The sequence below is a fragment of the Tympanuchus pallidicinctus genome, unplaced genomic scaffold, assembly GCF_026119805.1.
Source record: "Tympanuchus pallidicinctus isolate F22 unplaced genomic scaffold, pur_lepc_1.0 scaffold24, whole genome shotgun sequence".
Lineage (NCBI taxonomy): Eukaryota > Metazoa > Chordata > Aves > Galliformes > Phasianidae > Tympanuchus > Tympanuchus pallidicinctus.
Window position 1 is genome coordinate 4,675,925 of NW_026294741.1, and position 26,445 is coordinate 4,702,369.

The following is a 26,445-nucleotide window of genomic DNA, read 5'->3' on the forward strand; positions in this document are numbered from 1 at the left end:
GGGTCTGGAGCACAAGTCCTATGGGGAGGGAACTGGGGTTGTTCAGCCTGCAGAAGAGAGAATGCTTCAGGATTCCAATGATCTTAATGTTGTGGTTTTTTCTTTTTTTCTTTTTTTTTTTTTTTTTCCAACCTTAATGACTTTAATGACTCTGTGGGTCGTGGTGCTACACGATGGTGAGAACAGGAAGGTGCTTCAGTCACCCATAAGTGAGCTTGGTAACGCTGAATGTACAGCGTTTATTTCTCCACCAAATAAAGATCCACGCTCTGTGTGGCTTCAGCAACGAGGTTATAAAACCTTCAGCTCATTTCCTCCGTCAAATAGGGCACAGGTCACACAGAGACAAAAAAAAAAAAAGCCTTTTTTACGTGCCTTTCGGAATTTGAGGTCACCCTTAATACCGAGTACAGCTGATGCTGCTCTGAGGCTGTGCCGAGGATCAGCGAGGAGCTGCAATCGCAGTCACCTGCAGCCACAGCAGAGCCCTGTTTCCAGCAGGAAATGCTCGGAACGCAGCTTTCTGCGCTAACGCGAGCGTCGTTTGTTGGCTCCCTTCAAAATAAGGGTGTTTTTAGCGACTGGCTCCGAGGAGCGGGTTGAAGGGGGAAACCCCGAGGGAAGCACAGAAAACGCCACCACCACCACCCGCCAACCCCTCCCTCCGCCACACACGCAGCGCCTCCCGCCAGGCGCGCGCGCTGCTGACGTAAGCACGCCTGCGTGGCGCCGTGACGCAGCGGTTGCCGCAGAAACGCCCCGCCCCTGCTCCCGCCGCCCTGCCCCCCCCTTCCCCCCCCCGTCCCGGTGCGGCGCGGTCCAGCGGAGCGGCCGGGAGGCGCCCGTCACCTTCAGCGTGGCCGTCCCGGGCGGGAGGCTCCGCCATGGTGCTCATCAAGGAATAGTGAGTGTTGCGGGCGGCCCTTTTCCCCCGACTCTTTCTCTTTTCGCCCCCTCGCTTGTCCTCCCCTCACCCCCCCCCCCCCTTCCCCCGGGCCCGGCGCTGTGAGGAGGTGCGGGGGCGGCCCGGCCCGGCGCTGCGGGTTGAGGTGTGGGTGGGGGGGGCGCCGTGTGAGGAGGGGGGAGCTGTGTGAGGGCCGCGGCGCCGCCGGGGGTGGCGGGAATGGAGGAAAGGAGGAATGAAGGAATGAAGGTCACGGCGGGCTGAGGGGTGCCCTCAGCTCGGGTATCGCTGCGGCTTTGCCTTGAGGGGTGCGGTGACCCACTCCCCCTCCCGGGAGCACAACCGGCGGTGCGGGTGTCCTCGCGGCCTTTGGAGCCGTCTGTCACCGCTGGGTACGGCGTTTCGATGGGATGCTGCGATTCCTCTCCCCCCTTCCTCCCTCCCCGTTGTTTTTTATCCCATTCCTCTCCTTTAGCAGCTAGCTGGCAACTGCAGCTGAGACAACTCCAGCTGAGACCCAGCGTTTCATCGGGATATTTGGTGTGCAGCCCTCACCTTGCTGTTCCCCAAGGCTGCTGCAGTTTTCTGCCTGGCGGTGGAAAAAAGAGAGATAGAAGACAGCCTGGTGGATCCCTCCCAGCGGTGTGTGGCAATTAGTCACACTGCTGCTTCCAAAGTCTTTTGTTCAGTGCCTTTATGCATGCCGACACGGTGCGCTCCTTTGGACCGACGCACTTTGGCTGGGTGTCTGCAGGCTGTGCCTGCTGCTGCACATCTTCCATCCCTTCCCCCCACAGAATCACAGAATGGCCAGGGTTGGAAATGAACTCAAGGATCATGAATCTCCAACCTCCCCTGCCACAGGCAGGGCCACCAACCTCCACATTTAATACCAGACCAGGCTGCCCAGAGCCCCATCCAATCTGGCCTTGAACAATTCCAGGGACGGGGCATGCACAGCCTCTCTGGGCAGCTGTTCCAGCACCTCACCACTCTCTCTGTAAAGAACTTCCCCCTGACATCCAACCTAAATCTTTCCTTCCTCAGCTTAAAACCATTTCCCCTTGTCTGGCGCTTATCTACCCTTCCCCCTCCACCCTTTTCCTTATGGAAGGTAGCTGTGACCCTAATGATAAAATGTGCTTTCAGTCCTCTTAGACATATTTACCTAGGCGATGGTGCCTTCCTTAGAGCAGCTTTGCCAGATCGTGGACCTGGTCTGGATCTAAATGTTAGAACTCTATTGAACGTTGTACTGATCCTTATAGTTGTCTTAAAGCTTGAATAACTTTTTTCTTTTTTCTTTTTTTTTTTTTTTTGCTAATGTTTAAACCCTTGCTATTTTTATCCAACAATGAGGGTGTAGAATTCAAGGACTGGTCTGTGTAACACTGAGGCAGTGTTACCTTCTGTAGTGCAAGCAGACAGAAGCACAGCTGAGCACTCAGTTTCAGATGCGTGAGAAGTAATGTCTTTAACATCCTTTTTGTGAATGTTTTCCTATAAATTTAGTTGGTAAAGGCACTTTGCCTTTAAGAGTACCTGTCTGGTTTATTTCTGTTCAAGTCCATATATCTGTTTTCATGCTTCTGCTTAGAGTTTCAATTTCTTGTCCTGTACTGCGGTAAAGCTCACTTGCCAGTGAGCTGTGCTGCCTTCAGGGCATCTGGTAAAGATGGAACATATGTACTTAAAATGTTCAGACTTCTGAGTGTATGAGAAGTTAATTTTGGTGAGGATGACTTCCAAAAGTCATTTTACTTGGAATTATCATTTACACCACCAGATCAAAATACCTGCTGGTCTTTTATTCTGCTTCTTCCAGAGATCAAGTGTGGAGAGTAAACATTATGACTGAAGGTTAAAAGACAGGAATTACTAAATGTGTTCATTCTTACAGGCTTCCATTTCTTTTTTTTTCTTTTTTTCTTTTTCAGTAGGGTCACCAAATCTTCTGAGCTGTATTGTCCTCTTCTTTTTCTCCCTTCCGTTCTTTGTGTCTCTAAGATGTACGTGGCTCTAAGGACACTCAAGGTTGAACTGTGCTTAACCATACGTGCATGTATTCCTCACTGTTTGGGATGCCCAACTAGCTCCAGCAGTTCTCTGTTCTGAGTTGTCACTGTTGGTGCTGGTATTTGTTAGTTTTCCTTGACGTTGCATGTAAAAAGTTGCCCATTTTGCATGCTATCAGAAGTGGCTTTAGACTGTTATCTTATGTTCTGGGTGAGAGTTGCTCAAGGCATATGGAAACTATTGTGTTGGCATGACCTGGATACTGAAAGCCATTCCCTATTGCTGGTACATGCAGGTACCTCACGGCCTGCCCAGCATAAGTCATAAAAATAAAAGTGAGCTGCAGCTGTGTGTCACCCGAGCCGATGATTCCTCCAACTCTGTGACCCCTCCCTGCTAAATCAAAAGGGTGTTACTGTGTGTTCCGGAGGTATTTGAGGAGACACTGTGGATACAGAACAGTATGATAAAAAGTGGTGTCACATCTTTTATTGTCAGTCTGCATCATCCGTCTTTTTTGTGCAGCTTCTTTTACTGATGGTTGTGCAGTGGTAGCTCTGAAGTTTTCATTTGATGCCCTAATAGTCTTTTGGGCTTATCTTTCGTTCATACCTAGCCGTGTTCCAGATAAGCTTTATGGTTGTTTGTCTGCTTGCTTGCAAGGTTCGTAAATGGTGGCTGAGGTCCTGCCTGCTTGCATGCTCTCTCTGTTTGGATTTAAACTGCATCAAAGACCTTGAGGAGAATCTGAGCGTGGAGACTTGCTTCCCTTTCCTGCAAAGTGACGATAACAACCCTGACCTTCTCTGCAGCAGAACTTCCCTTTGCTGTCAGTCGAGGCATATTTTAATTTAGGAGGCATGTTCAGTGTTCTTCATTTTCCTGCCCTTGGTGTGGCAGGCAACCGCGCCGTAATCATTTCTCATCATTTGATCCATCTCTGCCCCAAACTTAGGATTCTTTGTTGCTCCTGGGAGGCTCTTTCTCTGGATCCTATGTAGTAGTTCTTCCTCCTCCTCCTTTATCACTTGATGACCTATAAATGTTGGTCATCCCTTGCATTCTTTGTTTGCTAGGCAAAACAAACTGCAAACTATTTAACTTCTTCGTGTTTCTGTTTCTCCACTGATGAACATCAAACTATAAGATAATATTCAGATCTGGTGCTTTTTGATTTCTTACATAAAATTTCATTAGCTTACATCAATCTTTTTATGCCAGATCTTCAAAAGGCATTATTTGAAATCCATTCCAACATCACTTTTCCTTCCTCACTCCTTGCTTATCCTATCCTTCCTCTTTCAATCCTCCAATTAACCAGTGCCATGTTTGGTGGCACATTCTACCTGTGGCAAGCCATTTTCCCATTTTAAACTTCTCCCCTATGTCAGGAACGTCGTACTGAATTGGACCAAAGGTCCTGTTCCATCTTGCCTCCTAGCTGATATTTTTAGGAGACAATGTATAAATACTGAGAGGAGCAATCATTCTTCAGTGGCACATGAACTTCCATGAACTGTTCAAATCCCGTTTTACAATTGCTTACACTTCTTGTGTTTGGCAGGGAATCGCATAGCTTAATATGCATGATGTAACAAAGCACACTTGATTGGTTTAAAATCTGTTACCTAATGATTTTTGTTCTGACCTGGGTTCCTGCTGTAAGACGCAATCATTCCTTCTCCATTCTTTTTCCAGCACCATTCGTGGCTCTGTAACACAACCTTATCTTAACCCTCTGGCTGTCCTTTCTCCTAAGATGAAGGGCCTCATACAACTGCTCTGTTGTCACACAGAAGCTTTTTCCCATCTCACATAATCTTTTTTTGTCCCCCTTCACATGTTCTGTACCTTCTTTGAGGTGAGGTGAGCAGGACTGTATGCAGGATTCTGGTGCTGATGCATGAGAGATTACAGTGGCATAACTGTCATTTATCTTTGTGTACGTAATGTGCTTCAATTTCTGATGTTTCATCTATTTTTTGAACACTACTGAACTGATAGTTTCAGATGCTTTCCCATAGCAGCACCAAGATAAATGTTGGTGATGGCTTATTTGGGGCTTGTTACCCCATGTGTTGGGGAAAATGAATGCCTGTAATGTATTATTCAGCTTCTGTTGATGCTGAACTTCATCTGCAATTCTCAGTAGCTCTTCCTACAGTAGTGCGCAGCCAGCATAAAGAGTTGCTGTCATAAGAAATCTTGCAAAATCTCTAAACTTTTACCCCTCTTTCTGTTTCTTTTGTGGTATCTTGCTGCTAACATTCCTTTAGTCCTAGGAGAAATGTTCAGTTTTCACCAGTTGTGTTTAAAAAAAATAAAACAGTTATTAATATAATGGACTTTTATTCTAATCCCAATATATCCTAATACATCCTAATTCAGAAGGAAATGAGATTTCTTCTACCCATGGTAACTGTGTCCATTTCATATCTGAGCCTTGTTCTGGTTCCCTGTTCCACCATCATCCTTACTGAAAGCAGAAGTTGAACTCAAATCTGATTTCAGAGGAAAAATAAGAACTCTTTAGAAAAATGCCTTAAAGTTCATGCATCTGTCAGCTTTGAGTTTGGATTTATTCTTGTATTTTCAAGAAATCACAGTGGTCTACAGAGCAAAACCATCCAGACCTGAGTCAGTTGATTCGAAGAGGCGTTCAGGAAACCGCAGTGACTCACATGTAGAAATGGCGGCGCCTTCCTTTGCGGTCAGCTCTGAGAAAGCCTCCCAGTACTTCTCTGTGTGGTGTTCCTTCCTATGGCACAGGACATATAAACAAATCCTCCACGACTTGTAACTAAGACAAATCTGTACAAAACTCTTGAAGCACTTAGCAGTGCTCTTCAGCAACTTGAAGAGAATTAAGACGTGACTACTGAAAGGATGTCGTGAGAAGGAGCGTGCAACTGTTTTGATTGTGCGTGGACTTGCAGGGTGGTAGAATATCATTACTAGCTGTAGCATAGGATTGCAGTTATGCCAAATCATGTCGGTGATTTTCTGTTACATAAACAGTCTTGAAAGTAGGGGTTATGTGCTAGGGGTGCTGGTGGTAGATGGACACTGGGGTTATGTGGGGAGATGAGAGCTGTGTGGTTGTTGCTGTGAGAAATGTGCCCTCTAAATGTTGCGGCTGTATTTGTTAACTTTCTTGTTTCTGTGTTCTCTTTCAGCCGTGTTATCCTGCCTGTGTCTGTGGAGGAGGTGAGTCCTTTTCTTGTTGCTTCCTTTCTCTAGGGCTGTAAATAAACTTGTGATCAAAGCAGTTTGCACAAAAGCTGGAAAACGCACGAAACAGATACACCAACTTCAGGACTTCTGTATGATTTTAACTCACTGTGTTTCGATCAAATAATTTCATTTCTTAAGACTGAGGTATGAAGTACGTCCGGATATGATGATAAATCTCAACTTGTCAGACTGTTCTGAAGTGGTTTCCTTTTAATTGATGCAATTGTTCTTTTTCTTTAACATGAAGAGAAAGCTTTAATACAAATTTAAATTACACTTTGGTCTGTGTTTTCCTAGAACTCTCTTGTTGCTCTTTGTGAATTGAAATCAATTCTTCTGTTCTGTGAGGGTGGTATAGCAAAAGAAAGATTGTATCTCTGTCATAGCACTTTTAAAAACTCTTCTCTAGATCTTGCAGAAAGAAAGCTTTCTTGTTCTTTATGTAAAGTTCTAATTGAAAGGAGAAATGTCATTTATAATGCAGGCAGTGATTTTGATTGCCAAGCTAGCCAAGGAATAGCTGTGCAGAATCTGTAGCTGATTCTCTGCTCTTTTCTCTGGGAGTTGCAGCTTCCCTTTCCTCTTCTGTGTTGAACACTGCTCTTGCAGGATATCTGTCTGTAGAAAGGTTGTTGTTGTTTTGTTTTTTTGCAAGTCCTGATGAAGGCCTTGCTCTAACTGTTAGGAGGAGCTGCAGAAACAGGACTCTTGTTTGTCTTTTCCCTGGATATGGTACAGAAGTGGTAAGCTGGATCATGGCAGCACTGTTTTAAGCATACTCATTTGTCAGTTCCGTACTGTTTTGACAGAGCACACTTCAGATCTTGGTGCAGTTTCAGCAACCGTGAGACTGCTTGGTAAAAAGGAAATATCTAAGCTGAGTTTCATATTCCTGTGGCTCAGGAAGGCATCTCATGCTGATGGCAATCTAGGCCTGTCAACAAAATTATTTTAGGTCTGCATATTATCTTGATGCAGGACTGGGACATACCAAATTTCTGCCTGTGGTGTACTCCATACCTATAGCTTATATGTTTTCTGCATGGTTCTGTTTCAAACAATTCTAACAGAAGCTTTACTGAAGTATTAGGTATGTATATTTAGATCTTCTGCTGTGCCTGAATGCTGCTTGTGTGAGGAAGTCCTTGCCAAAAGATGGGCTAACACAAACATCAGCAGGTAAACAAGGAATGCAGACTTGCAAGAGGCAGAGGAAGCGTTTAAGAAAGCTGTGTCTAAATGGTGAGGTACTGCAGAGCTCGATAAATGGAAGTCCTTAGCAGGAGCTCTGCCTTATAGTGATATGCCTCTAGGTATCAAGCTGTGCAATGAGCAAGTTATAGCATCAGTATACAGATTGTTTCTTTGAGGGGGTTAGATTGGATGGAACCCAGCACAGGATCTTTCTGAGTTCTCTGATACTGGGATTAAACTTCATCCAGTTAAAGCGAGTCCCTCACTGTGCTCTTTTCCCTCCCTTGCTGGCTGTTCAGTGCCAGGCGTGTTTTCAGCCTTGTCTTCAGGCTGCTTCTGTGGAAACTGGGTTTACAGGCTGTATGTAACTGCGTTGCTCTCTTGCAGCCTCCTTCTCAGAGGATGCTCTGAGGTCATTCCTCTCCTCTGGATCCAAGGAGTTGCAGAGAGTTGAGCATGGTGAAAAGTCTGCAAAATGCAGTGCATATACTGCTAGAAGAGAAGAAATGAGAATTCTGGAGGGAACACCTCAGTATGCTGGGATGAGGACAATCCACCAATTTACTAAATGCCGTTTTTCCCCAAGCTCATATATTGTTACTGTGTTCCCTTTCCAAGATCTGGTGGTTCTCATGTGATCTGTAGGCTAGGTTTCAGGAAGCAGTTCCCTAAGCAGAAAGTTCTTACATTCACTAAGCTTTGCACATGCACTTGCATCATATGGTAGTTTTAAGGGCATGCTTAAGAAGGTTTATTTCCATATTAACTGAAGGAATGACTACTGCTTTGGGTCTGTGTATCTTCATCCTCCTTCCTGTGCAGAGAGATGCTGATACATCTGTGCATCACTTGGTCACTACTCTGTTGTCTGTACTACAAAACACATGTTCCAACTTGATTGCTTTCAAGAATTTCCTTGCTTGCAGAACTCTGAGCAGGGCTCTGGAGACTTGCTGTGGCTCTTTGCTGTGCAGCTCCTCGTGGAGCGTTTCTGTCTCTAGGAGATGTAATAGAAGGAATTTTTACTTGAGAGACTGAGAAGTTCACTCCTTCAGCATGCAAATTGTTGCTGGAAGTATGGTGCTCATACATAATGTAGGGGATGAGAACAGTTGTGTCTTTAAGGCATTGTAATAGGGCTGAGGCAGTCTTCTGTGTTGTTCCATAATATGCCAGGGATTTTCTGTTCAATCCTTTCACCCCTAACAAATGGAGCTTAACTGATAGTAAGGAATTCAAGACAAAAGCAGTGATCAGAAAGATAGTGGAGAGGTGTTAATAAATCTAGAGTTCAGTGAAAAATAGCTAGATGTGCAACTGCTACGATGGGGAATAAAACAGTGCAAGAGAGTCCCTGGTGATGACTAAAACTTGAAGGCTGGGTGTAGGAGTTAGACCATAGCAAACTGTCTTGCTAGGAAACTCTGCCAAAATTTGGTCCTGCATAAGTGCAGGCTGCAAGCTGCTCTCCTGTGTTATTTCAGACATTCTTGTACTACGAGGAACAAAAAAAAGGTATATATCTTGTTGTATCTTAGGTCTTTACCTATACTCTTCTTTTCTCTGACCAGCATTGTGTTGCACAGTGCTGACTTTGAGAGCAAGATCTTGAGCTGCTGTGTGGGTGTCTCACCAGCTGCCACTTGGAAATGCTGGTATGGATTAGAGCTGTGTGTACACATTCTGTGCTGCCTCTCTGTTCCTCTCACGTGGGAAAGAGCTTGCCAAACACAAAAGACTCTTATTTATTAATTGTTTTCAAAGCTGCTTTCAGGAAAATAACTGTTCTTGAAGATGGCTACGTTGAGATCAAGCCTTCTGAATGAAATCTGGTGTGAAGAAGATATGCTGTCTGCTCTATAAGAGGTGTTGTGACACACGTTGAGGGAGGTGACTTCCTGCAGGAGAGATGTTTCAGGGCTGAAAGGATACGTCTGTCTGATGCTCCCTTCTTCATGGAGCCAGAATCCATTTTTCTGTTAATTTTCACAAGCAGATGTTCATTGGGACAGTTTTATCTGGGCCTTTTCCTCTTCTATCAATGCGATTAAAGGATCAGAAATAACAGTGAAGATTAAATGTTGAAGACGCCCAACCGAAGGGCTTATCCTCTTAGAGTCTGAACTTTGACCCATGTATTTAAGAGGGAGAAGGAATGAATGAGAAACTGTTACTAAGAGGAATTAGTTTGTGCCTCAGGAGACCTGTCCTGAGACTTGCTGCAAAGCAGTCTGCCCCTCTAGTGCTGTAGTTGCCAAACTCATGTTCTCCTCTCCATGAGTGTACGTGTGGCTTTTACCCTACTAAGTCAGCTTACTTCTAAGATTTCACAACTCTCATGTTTTGCTCTTCTGGAGGAAGGTGGATGTTCTGTTCTCTGTGGGTCATCTGCAGGGAATCATCAGTGTAGTGCATGAAATGTCAGAAGGCAGAGAGTTACACTGCAGTCCAAAATCCAGACTGAAACCCAATCTGCTGGTGTCAGTGCAAGAACCACCCAGCCAAGTGAGGGGTGCTTGCACAGCTTGGCCTCCTCCTTCTGGAGAGATGCAGCTGTAGCTCTGAGCTAGGAGGAGGTGCTCTGTAGATTGCTTTTCCTATAGACTGCTTTTGTTGGATGAATGCTTTTCCTTTTTTTCTTTCTCTTGATAGGCTGACTACCTGTTAAATTTCCTAACATGCTTCTGTGGTGAGTCTGAGTCTGCATAGAGCCCTTGTTTAAGTCCCTCTAATGTGATTTTTGCTCTGCTCCACATTAGCTGAGGCCAGGATATCTAACGTACCTTTGGCATATCTCTACTCTCCCAATATGAGTAAGCACTGTCTTGGAAATACAGCCTTTGTTAGCACTAGTTGGTACAAAAGCTGCAGAACTTGGCTTCTGTTTTTATTTGAGGTGCTCTGACAATGAAACATAGCCACTGGAGGTGTGTCAGCCTAGTGATGCATTTCTGGGTTGTCAGCTCTGAGTAGTACTCCACTTTTCCAGCTTGAGTTCCCTTGTATAGTGTTAAGTGCCATTCCTGATCCTTTGTGCACAGCCTTGTTGTAGGGAGATGGGAGAAGGCCTAGGCAGAATTCCACTGCTTTGTGGTAAAGTTTTCAGACCTTTTTTTTCTTTTTGTCCCTGCACTTCTGATGTCTGTCTCTGTGGTTTACCCTTTCACACAGCCTCCCTGTGCTGCTGTTGGCAACACTTGGTTTGATCGCTTTTGCGTTCTGAAAACTGCTTTTGTTTCAAGCACTTCCCTTCAACCTTTTGTTTTAACTTCATTCTCAGGCCTTGTCTGCTCACCTGACTTTTCTTCAAAAAGCTCTGCATGAATTTTCTTCTTTTCAGCACATTTTTTTGGGGCTCTGCATCCTCTTTAGCTAGAGGCAGGAGCGTATTGGTCTTCACATCTTCTGCAGATGGGAGAATGTTCTCTCTTCTACACGTTCTTGATTTTCTTCTGCTCTTCCCTCTGAAACATGTGGATGCTTCTTCTGAAAGAGATTGTACAGCAGGAAGTAGTGTGAGTGATTTCTGAGAATTAATACAGCCAAAAGGGTGTCTGTAAGTGACTAAAAAATGATCTGAAAGATAAGAATTTTACTGTGTGTTGAAATGGTGTTCTTTCCCTGTTAGTGGCTTAATGCTCCTGACTAATGGGAAGTGTGACATAGAGGGGAAACCAAACCAAACCCCCACGCTAAACAAAATTAGTAGGAAAAATAGGAGGGGTACAGTGAGAGCAGGGGTCACGTGGGTCACTACTTGATTCAGTTATTTCATTAAATGAAGTTTTCAGAATGAGTTTGCTAATTGATTTCTAATGGATTTGGATCAACACAACTGAGAAGAAAGAAGATGCATTATTATGGAAGCCCTGACAAAACTGAGTTTGAACTAGACTCAAAGAGAAACAGATATTCAGTGAAGACAAATGACTCGATGTGATTGGGGTCAATTTTGACAAGAGAGCTCTGAGTATATTGGTACATCATGAGGGCTAAGAAGAGTAATTTCACCATATTCAGCCTTAAGAAGTAGTAGCACGTTACTGGAAACCTTTCTGGTGCAGAGCACCTCTTGATTTCAAGCTGCTAACTTAGTTGTGCTGAATTGCACTTGCAGGATCCTCATCTTTAGCTCTTCTGGGCTCTGAAACTTTGCACATCTAACATTTGTATCTTAGAGGACATAAAGTAGATCCTACAAGATGCCTTTTGTGTCTTCTGTCTTCGGTTCTTTCCTACCTTCCCTCCTACACTCCATTTTGTGGGGAAAAAAAAAAAAAGAAAAAAAAAAGAAAAAAAAAAAAAGGAATTCTTTGGGATAAATAAATGTGTTTATTAGTTTAGGACTGTCAGTGTATTATTCTCTTTTTGACTTGACTTGCACAACTGGGACACCTGTGTGCCAAAGCGTGAAGAAGGAAAATAAATGATACCTCCTACATTTTCTTTCAGTGTTGTCCTGATGCTCCTTTCATCCATGTTACATTTTCCTAAATTTGTGTTGTTCTGAGTTTGAGATTTAAGGGTTAAAGGTAGCTCTCTTATCTGCAGTGCTTTTCTCCTTACTACCACTCAGGTTTTTTATATCAACATGAAATGAAGTGAGGTGCTTATGTGGACACACAGCTGGATGTCCTTTTCCCTGCCTTCTCCCAAGAAAATAAGTTAATCCGTGACTTCTTCTAGTAAGATTATTATAACTTCTGCTGTATTGTAGCAACCACAATAACGTGTCTTTAACTTCTTTAGTATCAAGTGGGACAGCTGTATTCTGTGGCAGAAGCCAGTAAAAATGAAACTGGTGGAGGTGAAGGAGTAGAGGTCCTGGTGAATGAACCCTACGAGAGAGATGGAGAGCGTGGGCAGTACACACACAAGATCTACCACTTACAGAGGTATGTGAAGCATTCCCAGAGGCAAGCAGGATTAAAAGGCAAAAGCAAGAGGAGGAAGATGGGATGGGATTGCAGCAACTGTATAAACTATAGATTTTATAAGGGCTGAAGGGCATGGAAGTAAAGCATAACAACAGCTGGCACACAGTACAGCTGGAAGAGAGCATTGCTGGAACACCCACCTGCTGCTGTAGGCAGTTGTGGCTGTTGTTCCCAAGAAAATCTGTGTGTTTTTTAAAGCAAATGGAATTCTGGTACCCAGTATTTTGATGCTAATTTAACAAAAGATCAAATGCCTTCTAGATATCAACTTGTGTTCAGCCTATGTATTTTCTTTTTTGTTTCTTTCTTATGTAAATAGGGTTTAAATTAACCTCGCCATCAGTGACTGGAAATCCCAGCACTGGGGCTGAAGAGAACAACACCAGTTCTAGCAGTGTGTGAGTCTCTAGGATCTGTATTTCTGGTGATGTTATGCACATCTTGCATTGTCTGGGCCACAGCTCTTGCTGCATGCAGTTCTCATCAAAGCTTTCCTTCCTGTTTCCAAATTTTGCAGCAAAGTGCCAACATTTGTGAGAATGCTGGCCCCTGAAGGAGCTCTGAATATACATGAAAAAGCTTGGAATGCCTATCCCTACTGCAGAACTGGTGAGTGTGTGGGGAAGGGCTGTGGATTACTGGCTTTTGGGTCTTTTTTTGGTTGCTTGGTTTTAGGTGGGTAGGAAGGAAGAGGGAAGGAGGCAGTCGGTAGGGGAAAGTGTGTCAGATTTTAGATTTCTATATTTTACATCCCTTCTGTGGTCAGGAAAAGCAAAATACAGGGCTGCAGAGTTGAAAGAAAGCTCCATGTCTGCTGTGCTGCTGCTGGATGACAGTGTGTATACATTTCATTACTGGAAAAGAGCAGACCAAGAAAGGGGTGTTATTCCTACCAAAGAAACAACGGTGCAACACTACTGAAATGGGTGTGTGAGGAGCTCTTCTGTACTCAGACACAGCGTAGCCTGGTGGAAAATAAATGGAGAGGAAAAAAAAGAGGCGAGGGTGAAACAGGGAAGCATTTTGTCTTTTCAGTGCAGTTTGGTGTCACCTTGTTGATATTCTCTTAACTGTGGGATCTAAGATTAGTGATAACAGATAATGCTACAGTTGTTTAAGGGTGGGACCTTGACACTTATCCAAAGATCATCCAGCAAGTGTACATTGTAACTCTGGGTTGAGGCTCCTGGGGCTGTGCAAAGTGCTGGGATGTTTTATTTACTCACTGAAGTTGTCAGCTGCAATCTTTGACCACTGATGTTTTTCAGACTGTTGTTGCTGTGTGACTTGCAACTTTAACTTTGTCTCCAAACTTAGGATTGTATCTTTGAAGGATGCATTTCTGTTATTTGGCAGAGATGTGATTGCAATGGGAACTGTAAACTTAAAAATTCCAGCTGTTCTTGAAACTCGGGATAGAAACATACATTCTTTTTCAGCAACTTAAAAGAATTTGAAATGAACTGTTTTAAAAGAAAGAAAAAGCTTTGTGGTGGGGGAGGTTAGTATTACTTCAGTGCAGGAATTTACCTACAGCAGCGGTAGTGGAATGAATGTTTCAAATCAAGTTCAGTTACTGCCGTCAACTGCAGAATGAGGTTTTAACGTTCTCCTTGTTCATTATGCTGAAGCACATTTATTTGCAACCCAGCTTTCTCACTTTTATGGGATTTCCTTTCTGCATATTACTTAAATTAGCTAGTAGGTCCCTACTTTATTTCCAAGCCAACTACACTGAACTGCTTTAAACTTAAACAGTTCTTTCAAATTCTTTAAACCATAAAAGTAGATCTAAGTTGACCTCAATAGACTTTTTGTTAGACGTAATAGCTATCTATACTCCCCTCCTCCTCTTCTTCTCCACCTGTTTCTGATACAAAGGTGTGGAGTTATCATGTTTTCTTACTCCTAGCTGCTTCTCCTGCAATTCCACACTGCTATAATTCCACGTAGGTGGAAGAAATGCAATACCAAAGTCGCATTCAAGACTTCCTATCACAGTCAACAGGATTTTAGGTTTTGGTATGCTAGAAATAACAGTGTAACAAGTGAATAAATAAATAAGAAAACCTTAACTGTAATAAACACCCATAACTGTAATAAACACCCATACAATATGAAATAGAAAGCGTATTGATGTGAGGGTTGGAGCAGAAGGCAGTTTTTTATGCGGAGGCTGAAAAATCTGTTTAGAGTATTTGCCAGCATGACATGAATCAAGAAAAGCTCAGAAATACTGCAGAAACCTTCACTTGCTAGCACTGGGCAGGAGGAAGAAACCACCGTGTGTGGTGTGGGCTGCCTTCAGCACTGTCATTGTACAGCCAGGTATTTGTGCTGTAGGCCAGTGGTGATGGCCTCTGAATCTTTGTGCACACAAAGTGCTGTGCTGGCTTCCAGCAACTAGTGTGGCTTTCAGTCCTCTCAGTGGAATTTGAAGCTTAAGAGCCAGGGCTGCATAAAGAGCTAAACCTGGTTTGCCAGTGTAGGACTCAGTGGTACTTGTGCACGTGTCCTCCTGCACCAAGGTAATATCAGTGTGCTCTGCTCTGCTGGCTTGCACACGAGCCATTGCATGCAGCCCTTTAAGTTTGAATAAAACAGCACTTTTTATTAACAGTTCATCACAGTGTTATTTTTTAGTCAAGTTGGTCATCCCTACATTTTGTGCTATATCCTCAGAAAAGCTGTTACTACTTTAATATACATATTATGTAATGTTATATATATATAAAATATAATGTCAAAGAAGGGCTGCAGATTGAGGAAACCGAAACACTTCTGTTGTGACTTTCTGCAGTTCTCCATGCTGTTTGCACTGTAGTGAGCTGTTTTCAAGTGCTCTGAATGGAGGCCTTGCTTTGGTCCTTTGAGCAAATGTAACATGAGATTTTGCTGTATACATTTACTAAGTAAAAATGAAGTGAGGAATGCCCAATAGTTATAACTGTGGGCTGCTGCCAAGGAGAATAGAGTTGTTTTGGGTTCTTTCCTGCAGTCTGACTTAGATATTGGTGTCATTTAAATAATACCTAATAAATAATTAATTATCACAAATATAAATAATAAATAATTTAAATAATACCTTAAATAAAAGCAATTTCTAAATTGCTTTTAGAAAAGCAATTTCTTGTGTTCCACTCTTTTGGGTGTCAGCATGAGTTTTCTATGGTCAAATGTCAAGAAACCCAACAGATACAAGTGAAGCTGGGATGTGTAGGCACTGTTGCTGTGACACCTCAGGCTCTAATTCGTAGCAATTCGAGCATCCAAGTTCTAATGTCTGTTTCTGAGGAGATTCATTTGTTCACCATACAAATGAGAAATCTTCCCTGTAGAAGAGAAATTAGGAAGGCAAACAAATCTGTTCTGAAGCAGCTGCTAATTATGTTGTATAGCTGTGGAAGAGCAGGTTGTCATGGGAAGGTGGGAAGGCTCTGGCTTATTTTTGCTGGTTTATTCAGTGTTTCATGTGGACTAGCAGGAGAGAGTGGTGTTCTTTAAGAGGAAATTCAGCCATTTAAAAATTAGCCCCAGCTCTGCTTGCTTATCCTCTCTCACCACCCCAACTCATCAACCCAATTAATCAGCCTTCTGTAAAAAAACAAAACAAAAAACAGCTTCAAAGGGCTGAGGTTTTAAAGCAGCCCAAGGCCCCAGCACAGGCGATGAGGAGAGTTGGATGTGTGCGATAGGTGATAAGGTGCTGTCTGCAGTATGTTGGGTTGGAAAGCCATAAATTCAAACAATGTATTTGCAACAAAATTACTCCTTAGTGAAGTCTTCGTGTCAAACTTCAGAACAAACCACCAAAGTTCAGCGCCAGCTTCAAACGTTCTTAGAGTTGAATTGGTAACGTACTCTGGTGGCTCAGGTAGGACAGATGCTGACTGTCACAGGATCTTTAATTGCTATTCTGTGTTGAATAATTGAGCCTTACTATCCAGGGAGCTCAGTTACCACGAGCAGTAGAGATGCAGAGGGTCTGGTTACTGCATGCAGGAGTGATGAGGTCTGCACTGGCCTGAAATCCAGCGTGTGTTCGCTTCAGAACTGCAAGAGCTTTCTTATCTGCAAGCTGAGAAAGGATTGGTAAAATGCCGTCAGCTGAACAAACTTATTCCATCTTCTCATCCAGCTGGCTGTACTCCAGAGAGCAGAAGTGGCAGTACATAATTAATTGCTGCTCCTCTGGGTGTCTCCAAGTCTGAGAATTTCCAGAGGAGAAGGGGGTGAAGTTTACTATTTTGTTTATTTATTTATTTGTACTTCTAGGGTTGTTTTTTCACTTCCATAGTGTCTGCTGCTTAAGCTGAAGATGGGAAGCTGAAGTGTCCCTGTTTTGCTGATAGTGGGAGGAGGGTGTTGGTTGTTGCATGGTGTTTTTTTCACTAAAGTACTGTATCTCTTTCTTTTCATGTGTTGATTTCTTGGACCAGTTATTACAGTAAGTATTGTTTTTACTGATGATCTGTGGAAGCATGCGTAGTAGCATCTGAAATGAAGCATTCTGGGTAGAAGAAGCTCTTTAGCTTGAGCTAAAGGCATTTTAGCTTTTGTTATACAATCATGTAGGTTAGACCCCCCCTTCTCAGCTGTGGCACATCCACAAATTCTTTGTAACAGTGGACAGAGATCCTTCTTTACTGCAATGAATCTTAACTTTACACATGGGAACTTACCATTGCCCAAATGAACTGTTTAAAAAAGAAGAGCTAGCTCGTGCCATTATGTCCAAGTAATCTGTCTTCTGAATTTGATATTTCCTTTTTAAGTGCTGAGTGTTTCAGAGGCTTCTTTTTATTTCTATCCCTTGAGGGAGGATAGGGTTACTTTTGGAAGTCCTGTTCTGCTCACAGCAATAATGAGAAATGGAAAGTGTTTTTGCTTACTTGGGAAAACTGTGCTTCTTGTCCCTTCCTTTCACAGAGTGAAAAGCTCTCAACACATCAGTTTAATACTGAAGAATTGCATCCAAATATATACTCAATGCTAGAGCAATACTGCATTTGAAAAGGCAGTTTCTGCCTAGTTCATGGTACCCCTTCTAAATTGTATTTAGAGTAGTAGAAATTCCCCTTTCAATAAAAGCTTTTAGCACATAGGGGGAAAACTCAAAATATTTCACTAAAACGATGGAAGTTCAGCTTTTTTTTTTGTTGTTGAACAACTTGAGGTTTATTTAATTTTATGTTATTTGTTGATCAAACAACTTTTCTAAAAACAAGATGCGTTTACAGCTAAAACCTGATGTTCCCTATGTCAAAATCCAGTCAAGTTTTAACATGTTGAGTTGACTTTCCTGCTGCTTACGTAGCTAATAAGAAGACCAGTTATATATGCAAAGATCATAAGAAGCTTTCTTTTGATGACAGAATGAATATATGAAGGATGACTTCCTGATCAAAATTGAAACCTGGCATAAATCAGATCTTGGAACGCAAGAAAATGTAAGTACTTGTATCACGTCTTTTATTCATGTCTAATATCACAGTGCTGCTTTCCTTGGTAGGTTAGAGGCTTGCTGCATGGAACTATTAGCAGTGTTCCTGGGTTGGAAGTGCATGTAGCACTAGCAAAGCAGAGACTCCTGCTTATATGCTAAGTTGTCCCCAGACCCTTGTTCTGTGTGAACACCTCTGCTTGCTTACAAGATACTGAACGTTCACTGTGTATACATGAAGGAGGAGCAGTCCATGTCTGCCTCCCCATATGGTTTTTATTGCCTCAGAATGGGAATGTTGTCACTGAATCAATGACATCACTCTCGTGCTTTCGCTGTAGGTTCATACACTGGAGCCAGATGTATGGAAGAATGTAGAAGCTATTTACATAGATATTGCTGATCGATCTCAAGTACTTCCCAAGGTATGGTAGGTGGGTAAGAGCTCCCTGGTGTGGGAGGCCTTGTGCTAAAAGAGGGATAATGTATGAACTGTGTTCCTGGGGGTGGTTGCAGGTTACAGAACAAATAAGGATAAAAGAAAGAGGAAGGCATTCCTTAAACATGTTAAAGCAATCTAGAAGAGGAGTTGTTTTGAAAGCATTGTCCAGATTGTCTGTAAAATCTGTTGCTTGGCCTTGTAGTACATGTAACAGTGTATTATGTGTAGCTTTACAGCGCTGCAGCTGATTACAGTGCTGAACAAGAAAAAACAGCACTGCCTTTTCTATGCGGCATCTTGTTTAAACCATCTCCTTTTTGAAACTGACCTATGGCTTCACACTGGTGTCTTGAAATTATATAGCTAATTCTTCATTCAAAGAATCACTATGGATACTATAATAAGCTAAGGGATGTTTCTGTATTCTACTGGAGGAAAACAGTAAAAAAAAAACCAAACAACAAGCATGTGTAAAGATGGAATGCTATTTGAGGTTTTCCTAATTAGTATTTCTGAATACAGTTCAAATGTGGCTAATTTACCTGCTCACAAAGTTGCCTCTGGGTGTTAAAGCAAATCCAGTATTTTTAGTTTTTCTTTCCAGTAGAAATGAATTGGTAGCACACAAGTAGCAACTGATTTCCAGTAGGTTAGGCTGTTATTAAGGTATATCTGCAAATACCAACTACTCTGAGTTTAGTGCTGTGAGAGCAAATAAGTTTACATGAAGCTGAAGACTCTTGTAGAAGATGCTGCTGGTTTGTCACTTCTCGCACTGAACAGATGAGGCTTTGAGTTTGTTTTCATTTCAGTTGGAATGGAGGTAGGAATCGGATAGATACCTCAGCCTTCATCCACTGTGAATGAAGGGAATGCTGCAAAACATTTGCTCTGCAATAGAAGGTGTAACTAATGCCCCCTTCTTTTTGGTAGTGGTTGTGACATTAACTGTGCTTGTTACCTAGTGTGCATCACAGGGTCGTCAAACTCATGGTGCTGTGAAAAATACTAGATACCACAGCTCTGGAGTGCATAGCTATATCTTGCAGTATTTAGCTTCCAAAGAAAAGCAATTACAGGAAACCTGTCCTGTGAGCTTGCTTATCTTCTGCTGGTGTTACTACGAAGGACTTCTTACAAAGGTCATTTTGGTTCAGTACCACTTTTTCACATACATATAGGGCACTGCACAAGGGGAAGTGTTTTCTTGAAGAGTGCCTGACCTGATGTTAAAGTCTGAAAACAGAAGCTTTTGAGAAAGCAGCTAGAAGTTAATGTTTGCCCATCTGAAAAATCCCACATCCCGTGGGACTGTGAGCAGGGTGATTTGTTTAATCTTGTGTGTCTGTCCAATAGGATTACAAGGCAGAGGAAGATCCAGCAAAATTTAAATCTGTCAAGACTGGACGTGGACCTCTGGGTCCCAACTGGAAGGTATGTTGTGCATGACTTCAGGAACCACAGCAGTTTGCTTGTACCTATACTGGGGTTTAGGGCCACAGATATGTTTGTAGTGTGTTTGATTTCACTTGCACAGAGTGAAATGCTGACCTCAGCTGATAACCTGTTCTGAAGTTAAAGGAAATGGAAAAATTTGGTACAAATAGAATAAATTCTAAGAAATTGCCAGAGCTGTCTGTTCTTCAGCACAAGAGTTCAGCCAGGAGAATTCAAGAATGAAGTAGCTGAGTTACGAGCAGCAATGTTCAACCTTTCTTTTCAATTCCTATAATCTAGAAACTCTATTTGGGCAAATATGACAGCAGTATTTAAAAGGGACTTTAGATGGAATCTGCGGAGCTGCAGGTGTGCAAGCCTAATCTCTAGTAATCTAGTAATCTAATCTCTAGTATGCATGCAGAACAGAAGTTGGGATTGATATGATCTGCTTGGGAAGAATGTATATAGCTTTTGTAACAGAAAGTAGGAAAGTCTGCCTTACCAACCCTGTGGAGTTGTTGTTTTTGTTAATGTTTAAGGCTTCATGATTTTGTGGACAACCCAGCTGATGCAATCTGCACAGGTTCCCAAAAAGTTTTAGACAGAGACTTTGTCAGAAGACTTTTAAGGAAATGAAGTAGCCACATCGTAATGGTGAAGATTTGTAGGTCACAAATTTAATAGGGAAAAAAAATAGTGGACAAAGGAAAGGAAGTAATAGTGTCTGTTCAAAATGGAGGGAAAAGAGGTAGAGGTACCTATAGAGGTAATAGGGTTTATTTTCATTGTGCTCCTGGGTACGCTGCCAAAAGGATGAGCAAAGATGTGACAAAACTCTTTGTGAGAAGACAGTCAAGGTGTAAGGCTGCAAGATGATTGTGAGCAATTGTAGGTTATGTCTGAAGGAGCTGCTTTCCTGGAAACATTTGACCTGAGTCCTGAGTAGCTGTCTTTGTATCTTTGCAGAAAGAGCTGGGGAAGCAGACAGACTGTCCATACATGTGTGCTTACAAATTGGTAACAGTCAAGTTCAAGTGGTGGGGTCTACAAAATAAGATTGAGAACTTTATTCAGAAGGTAAGTGAGCTTTGTGCTGAAGGGAGATGTGGAAATTAGGTGTTTCATCTCCCATCTGCTTTAGCATCTCAGGTTGCTCTAATAGTGCAGTCTACCAGGAGATACTAGCTTGAAACCTGCATTCACCTCAGCGATACGGTCAAGGCTTTGCTTGATATGCTGCAATCAGTTGGATTAAATTTGTAGCTAATCTTCAGGTAAGGTTAGTTGATAATTATCTGAATTGTTCATTGAACTGTTTTGCTCACGGGCAAGACTTTGTTGTGAAATGGTTACAGCTTCGGTTATCTGACCTTAATCAGCTGAGGTTTTTTCTGGCAGGTTATAGAGCTCTCAACATCTTTTTCCGTTACCATTCTGCTGCTTGAAGAATCTGTGTTTGAAAAATAAGCAGATGGTTGGAAGTTTCATTAACTTAAAATATGAATAATTAGTATCCTGAAAAGAGCTTTTTGTGTAGAAGAGTTCATAAGCCATGAACTGCAGCTGGAGTTCTAGACCTTGGAATTGGAGGGTGTGGTTATCCATACTCATTAAGTGCCTGTGACTTCAGATCCGAGCGACTCCGTGGTAATTAATGTTGATAAACTACAGTACAGCTTCTGCAAAGGCAGGACTCCATGCTCACTAAAGGGGAATGATCACACTGCTGCAGGATTTCAAGTATCAGTGACAAAAGCCCTGAACAAAGGGTTCTTCAATCCATTACGAAGTAGTCGAGTTGGTTTTGATCAGTTTATCAAATGTGAAACCACAATTGGTAAAGCTGAAGTGTCCTTCCCTCATGAGAGCTTTCCAAGAGCCATTATATGCCCTTGTCTAGCAGTGGTCCTGCCTAACATCTTCTGTAAAATGCCAGTCAATTGCTCCTAACTTGGAGCAGCTTGTACACATCAGTTACTTCTGGTGAAAGGGTTTCAGCTGTGGAAAACATTATTGTTTAGGAGGATCTGGGGGGGGGGGGGGGGGGGTCACTGCAAAACAGAAAAGCAAGGTAGGTGCATGCCTACTCTTTGTACTTGCTAACCTCTAGTTTTTAGCAAGTCAAGAATTATTTTTATTCTGTTTCCCTTTTTTATGCTCCTTCAGGCCAACTATCTTGTTATGAGTAAGCCAAGCCTAGAGTGCTTTATTCAGTCAAAACAATGCCATCAAATCAAAGGAAACTAGTAAAGCGTTCACTGATTTTTTCAAGGCACTGTGTAGGCTGCTGCCTAGGCTTGAAAAAAAAAGTGCATTTCTATGAGGAATTCAAGGCTCTAAATATTCTGTTTAAAATGAATAAAACTGAGCTAGCACCAGTCTCCAGTTTTGGTGGCTATGTAGAAAGGTAGGTTAGGGAAATGGTTCTTCAGTGAATGCATCTCTGAAAGTTGAGATCTGGGTAGATCCACGTTAATTGCCCTATGGATAAGTTTGCTTTGTTTCATTCCTCCTCCTCTTGCAGCAAGAAAAGCGTCTCTTCACAAACTTCCATCGGCAGCTCTTTTGCTGGCTTGATAAGTGGGTTGATCTGACTATGGAGGACATCCGTAGGATGGAGGACGAGACCAAGAGACAGCTGGATGAGGTCAGTGGAAAAGCAGGGCACGTGTGGGTTGTGTGAGGAACTGTTTCTATCCAGTATGGAGGAAAGACTGCGGCATTGTCACAGCACAGTGCGTATTGTCCTCCTGTTATTTAGGTCATGCTTCTTGTGGTTTGAATAATTGGCTATGACTCAGTTGTGCTGGCATCTCCTTCGAATCATTAGGGACTTCTCAGCTTGTTAAGCCAATAAACACAGTGACCCACAGGTAATGAGGGTATGAGTGTCAATGATTTATTTATCACGTTAATACTTTCTTTTAGCACTTGCTTAAATCTGAGCAGACGTGTTTGTCCTGGTTTCCAAAAAGAAGTTCACTGAAAGCATTTTTAGCTCTAAGTATTCTAAGCAGGTAGTGGGGTGTATCACTGGTTCCTTACTATGAGAAACACAAATTTGATTTTAATGAGTCCATTGGCCCCATGATTTGTGTCCTGTGCTGCCCCATTGCCTTCCTTCACACACCTCAGGGTAATTTCACATTCATTCTTCCCTTTAGATGGTGGTTCCAGATCCTAGCAGACCTGCAACTTAAATTGTTCCTGGATGTGCACAATCACAGAAACTGTTGTGTGATGCTGTGGTATTAATAGTCTTACGTAAAGTAGGGACACTAAACCTTTTCAACACCAATAAATTTAGAGATCGCATCATGTGAGAATGAATACTTGAATATTTTTTTCCTCTTTCAGATGAGAGAAAAAGATCCAGTGAAAGGAATGACAGCTGCAGATGACTAACGTGACTTCTTCCTTGTGCACTGTAGGTATCAAGAGAGTTTGACAAAACTCTTGTTTTCTTTCAGAATTATTCTGAAGGAATGTTCTAAGGAAATATTTGGGTGAAAAGTGTAAGAAAAATGTTCTGGAACATTCTGTAAATTCTACTGATGTTCTTATTTCAGTAATACACGTGTTTCTATGACTTGAAGCAGAAGTTGTGCCTGCAAATACTTGGAATGCACTTAGGAACTGCAAATCCCTTGTAATTGCATTTAGAATGGATGTGTCTGGCATTGCATCTTAATGATGTTTAGGAATGGACCAAGGCTTAGAGCAACCACTTGCACATCGCAGGGAAAGAAGAAGCAATGATGGCTTTAATTTTTTTTTACTGATTTTTCATGTATTTCATTATGAGTATGCTAACCTGGGAGAGACAAGGCTGTTATACTGGAGAGCATACCTGAATTTGTATTTGCTGGCCAAATCACTCGTCAGTGTTGTAAGCATTGTGCTGGGTTATAACTCATAAGCAGTGCCTTACTATGCTAGGGCACAGAACTGGTGACAATGTCTCACATTTGCTTTCTGAAGGTTCAGTCTCCCTCTACATGTGGAAAACCAGGCTTCCAAAGTAGCTCTAAAATGTTTTCCTGTTGTCTCTTTACTTCAGTTTGCAAGACAGTCATCAGGAAGGCCTGGGGAATCCACACTCTTTGACTGACGGACCATCTCTGGATCAAGCCTTTCTATATCCAATCGGCAGGCGATTTTAAATCTCCCATAGCTAATTCTAGATGCCCTTTAATATTGTGAGCAAATAGACCGTCTGGTACCAAGCACTCCAATGTTAGCACGTATGTGAAGGAGGCAGCTCCTTGGAGACGTGTGACTTAGAGATCGCTGTATTTACGACTCCTCCCTCCTTTTTTTCATTGTGTTCAGACCAATTTCCACGTGGCCCTGTTTGATTTCCAAGTGACATTTTTAGCTAAAATAGTCTTGTGATGTGGTGACTTAGATTTTTTTTTTTTTCTTTTTTTTTAATTATTATTTTTTCCAACTGGGATAAACTGCCACCTTTGTTCTGCCCAGCCCTTCACCATTCTTTGAATGTCTGTTCGGAGAGGGAAACTGTCAGCATTTTAGAGTGCAAAACTATTCCATAAAATGATAGACTCTAACCCTTGCTCCCAGGGTAGCAAATTTAACGGCATGTGATCTGAATACATAATCAGGAGTAGCCAGATATAGTTCTTGGTCTGCGATGAATATATCATGACATGTGGCTTCTGCACGGCATTACTTTGTTCTGTCTTAGCACACAAGAATTCAAGACTGATTAGAAGCCTGTGCTCAGCATCTCCATGCTAGGGCCTTCAGCAGGTGACTGTTGAACTTCAGTGTAGTGGTACGTGGTCTCTCTGGCCCTGTAGCTACGTTGTCCTTCAGCTTGTGTGTCAGTCTTACGGAATAATTACAACAAGTTGCCTGACATGTGTTGCAACTTCCTGGTTTGTTCTTTACTCAAGACTTCTTGTAACTGAAAAAACTTTAATTATTTTGACTAATAATAGTGCGATTCTCCCTGGACAAATTGAAATGTAGCAAAAAGCTGATGTGCAAGAGAAGTTGCGGTATCTGAATGCGTTCAGGTGCCTGGGTCAGTGGTTCTGCTCAGCAATAATACTCTTCCCATTGCAAGACAGATTAAAACATCTCCCTTCATGCTGTAGAAAAGCAACTTAGGAGAGACCTGCAGTTGTTTTCCAAGTTATCTGTCAGTTGTTTTAAACTGCAAAGGATACTGCTAACTCATGTGAAGAGCTCTGGGTGTTCAGTGAACTCAAATACTTACTGTAACTAACTGTATGTTGATATCAGCTTTAGACAATCAAATAAGCAGAACAGAATCAAAGAAATGCTGCTTTATTAAATACGTATGAGAGAACATGAATTTCCTTGCTTATGTGTAAGGCCCAATATTTGGTTTTATTTATTCCCAAGGGTAGCTCTATCTTCCACTTCTGTACTTGGCAGCACTGACAGGGAATACAGAATGCCAAACAGACACAGGTGTACTGCCACTCTTGAGAAGTCTGTTTGGCACTCTGCAGTACATCCAGCTCCTTCAGCCCTTCATGTCCCTGCAAGCAGGAGCTCCTGCAATAACCCAGGGCTGTGCTGAGCAGGGATGTGCCAGGATCTGGCCTGGTTTTGGTGCGAGGTAAGATGGTGCACGCTCTGGAGGGAGAGGATGGCTTCTGGTTTCTGGGGAGGGGGCAGTTTATCCCTTTATTTTTAGTTTGTTATTTTGCCTTACTCATGTCTAAGTGCAATAAGCTCTGAATTGTACCAGTAACTCTGGCAGGCTCTTCTCAGTGACCTCACATGGCTTTGCGGGGTGGGGAGGGGTGAGGGATTTTATCAATGTCACCAGGCAGAACTAAAATTTATTGTAAAATAGATGAAGATACTAAATTTTAATCTGTAAGGCTATTTGGGACCAGGATGTTTCATGACATCTCCTGTAGCTGTTCCAGAATTATTCCAGGACTGTAGGCCCCGCTTTAAAGTTTCTTCAGCTTAAAGTATTTTTAACTGAGAATTTCTGCACTGACTTTGTTGATGTTTGTCGCTTACGTGCTGAGGGATTCTTGCACTTGAGGACAACCTGAGAATACACAGCACGCTTGTTCTTTAAATTTGTGTTACCCAAGAGGCTTTCCATCTGATGCCACTAATCGCCGTGGAAGCAGATTGTAACATTCCACCCTGCAATCCTTTTTTGATCCTCTGATTTTATCGTAAGAGCTTTTACACAAAGCTTTCCTGATTAGTGGCAAAACTGGGAAAAAATGCAGAAACTCCAACCTGACTCTTCCTGTCACACTCCTCCTCTTTTGCTTTTTTTCCTTCCAATTTAATCCCAAGCGCAAGCATCCCTCAGCCTGAGGACAGACAAACCCTGCAAGGACCTTCCACTCTCAATGCTTGGTTCCCACGGGCGAGCAGAGCGAAGGTGCCGCGGCACCGTGGTTGCTGCATCTGTGATGGATTTTGGACGGCCCCCCTAACCCGCCGTGTCCCCGAGGTGTTTCACTGGGCTGCTGCTCTGCTTTGGGGCCGTGGTTGTGCTGTGCCCCGATCCCTGCTGCGTGGGGTCGGGCTGGGGCAGGAACCTCGCTGCAGCCTGGGTCTGGTCGGTGCGCCAGCGGTGCCCGTCGCCCCCCACGCTGCACCCCTCTGGGTTCGTCCCCCCTGGGCCTCCCCCCGATCGGTTCATTGTGCTCTTTCCTTTGGCAACACACACTCCGTAGAAATGGGTTAGATGATCTCGTTGTTTCTTTCAATGTGAGTTTGTGCCTTTTTTGTCTCCTAATCTTCCAATACAGGCATATTGGAAACGAAATCTAATAAAAATACTAGACAGAGCTTTCCGCCTCCG

The 26,445-nt window shown here is 42.7% G+C and overlaps 1 protein-coding gene across 1 annotated transcript; it reads left to right on the forward strand.

Annotated features, from left to right (window-relative positions):
* Positions 1 to 777: 777 nt before the first annotated feature.
* On the forward strand, positions 778 to 26,432 carry PITPNA (phosphatidylinositol transfer protein alpha). The gene is made up of 11 exons (XM_052688739.1): positions 778 to 904; positions 6,097 to 6,127; positions 12,098 to 12,243; positions 12,803 to 12,902; positions 17,661 to 17,735; positions 18,070 to 18,153; positions 19,527 to 19,604; positions 20,577 to 20,687; positions 22,135 to 22,257; positions 22,968 to 23,037; positions 23,671 to 26,432. The coding sequence occupies exons 1-10, from the start codon at positions 885 to 887 to the stop codon at positions 23,013 to 23,015; spliced, it is 816 nt and encodes a 271-aa protein (XP_052544699.1). The 5' UTR covers positions 778 to 884; the 3' UTR covers positions 23,016 to 23,037; positions 23,671 to 26,432.
* The last annotated feature ends 13 nt before the right edge of the window (positions 26,433 to 26,445 follow it).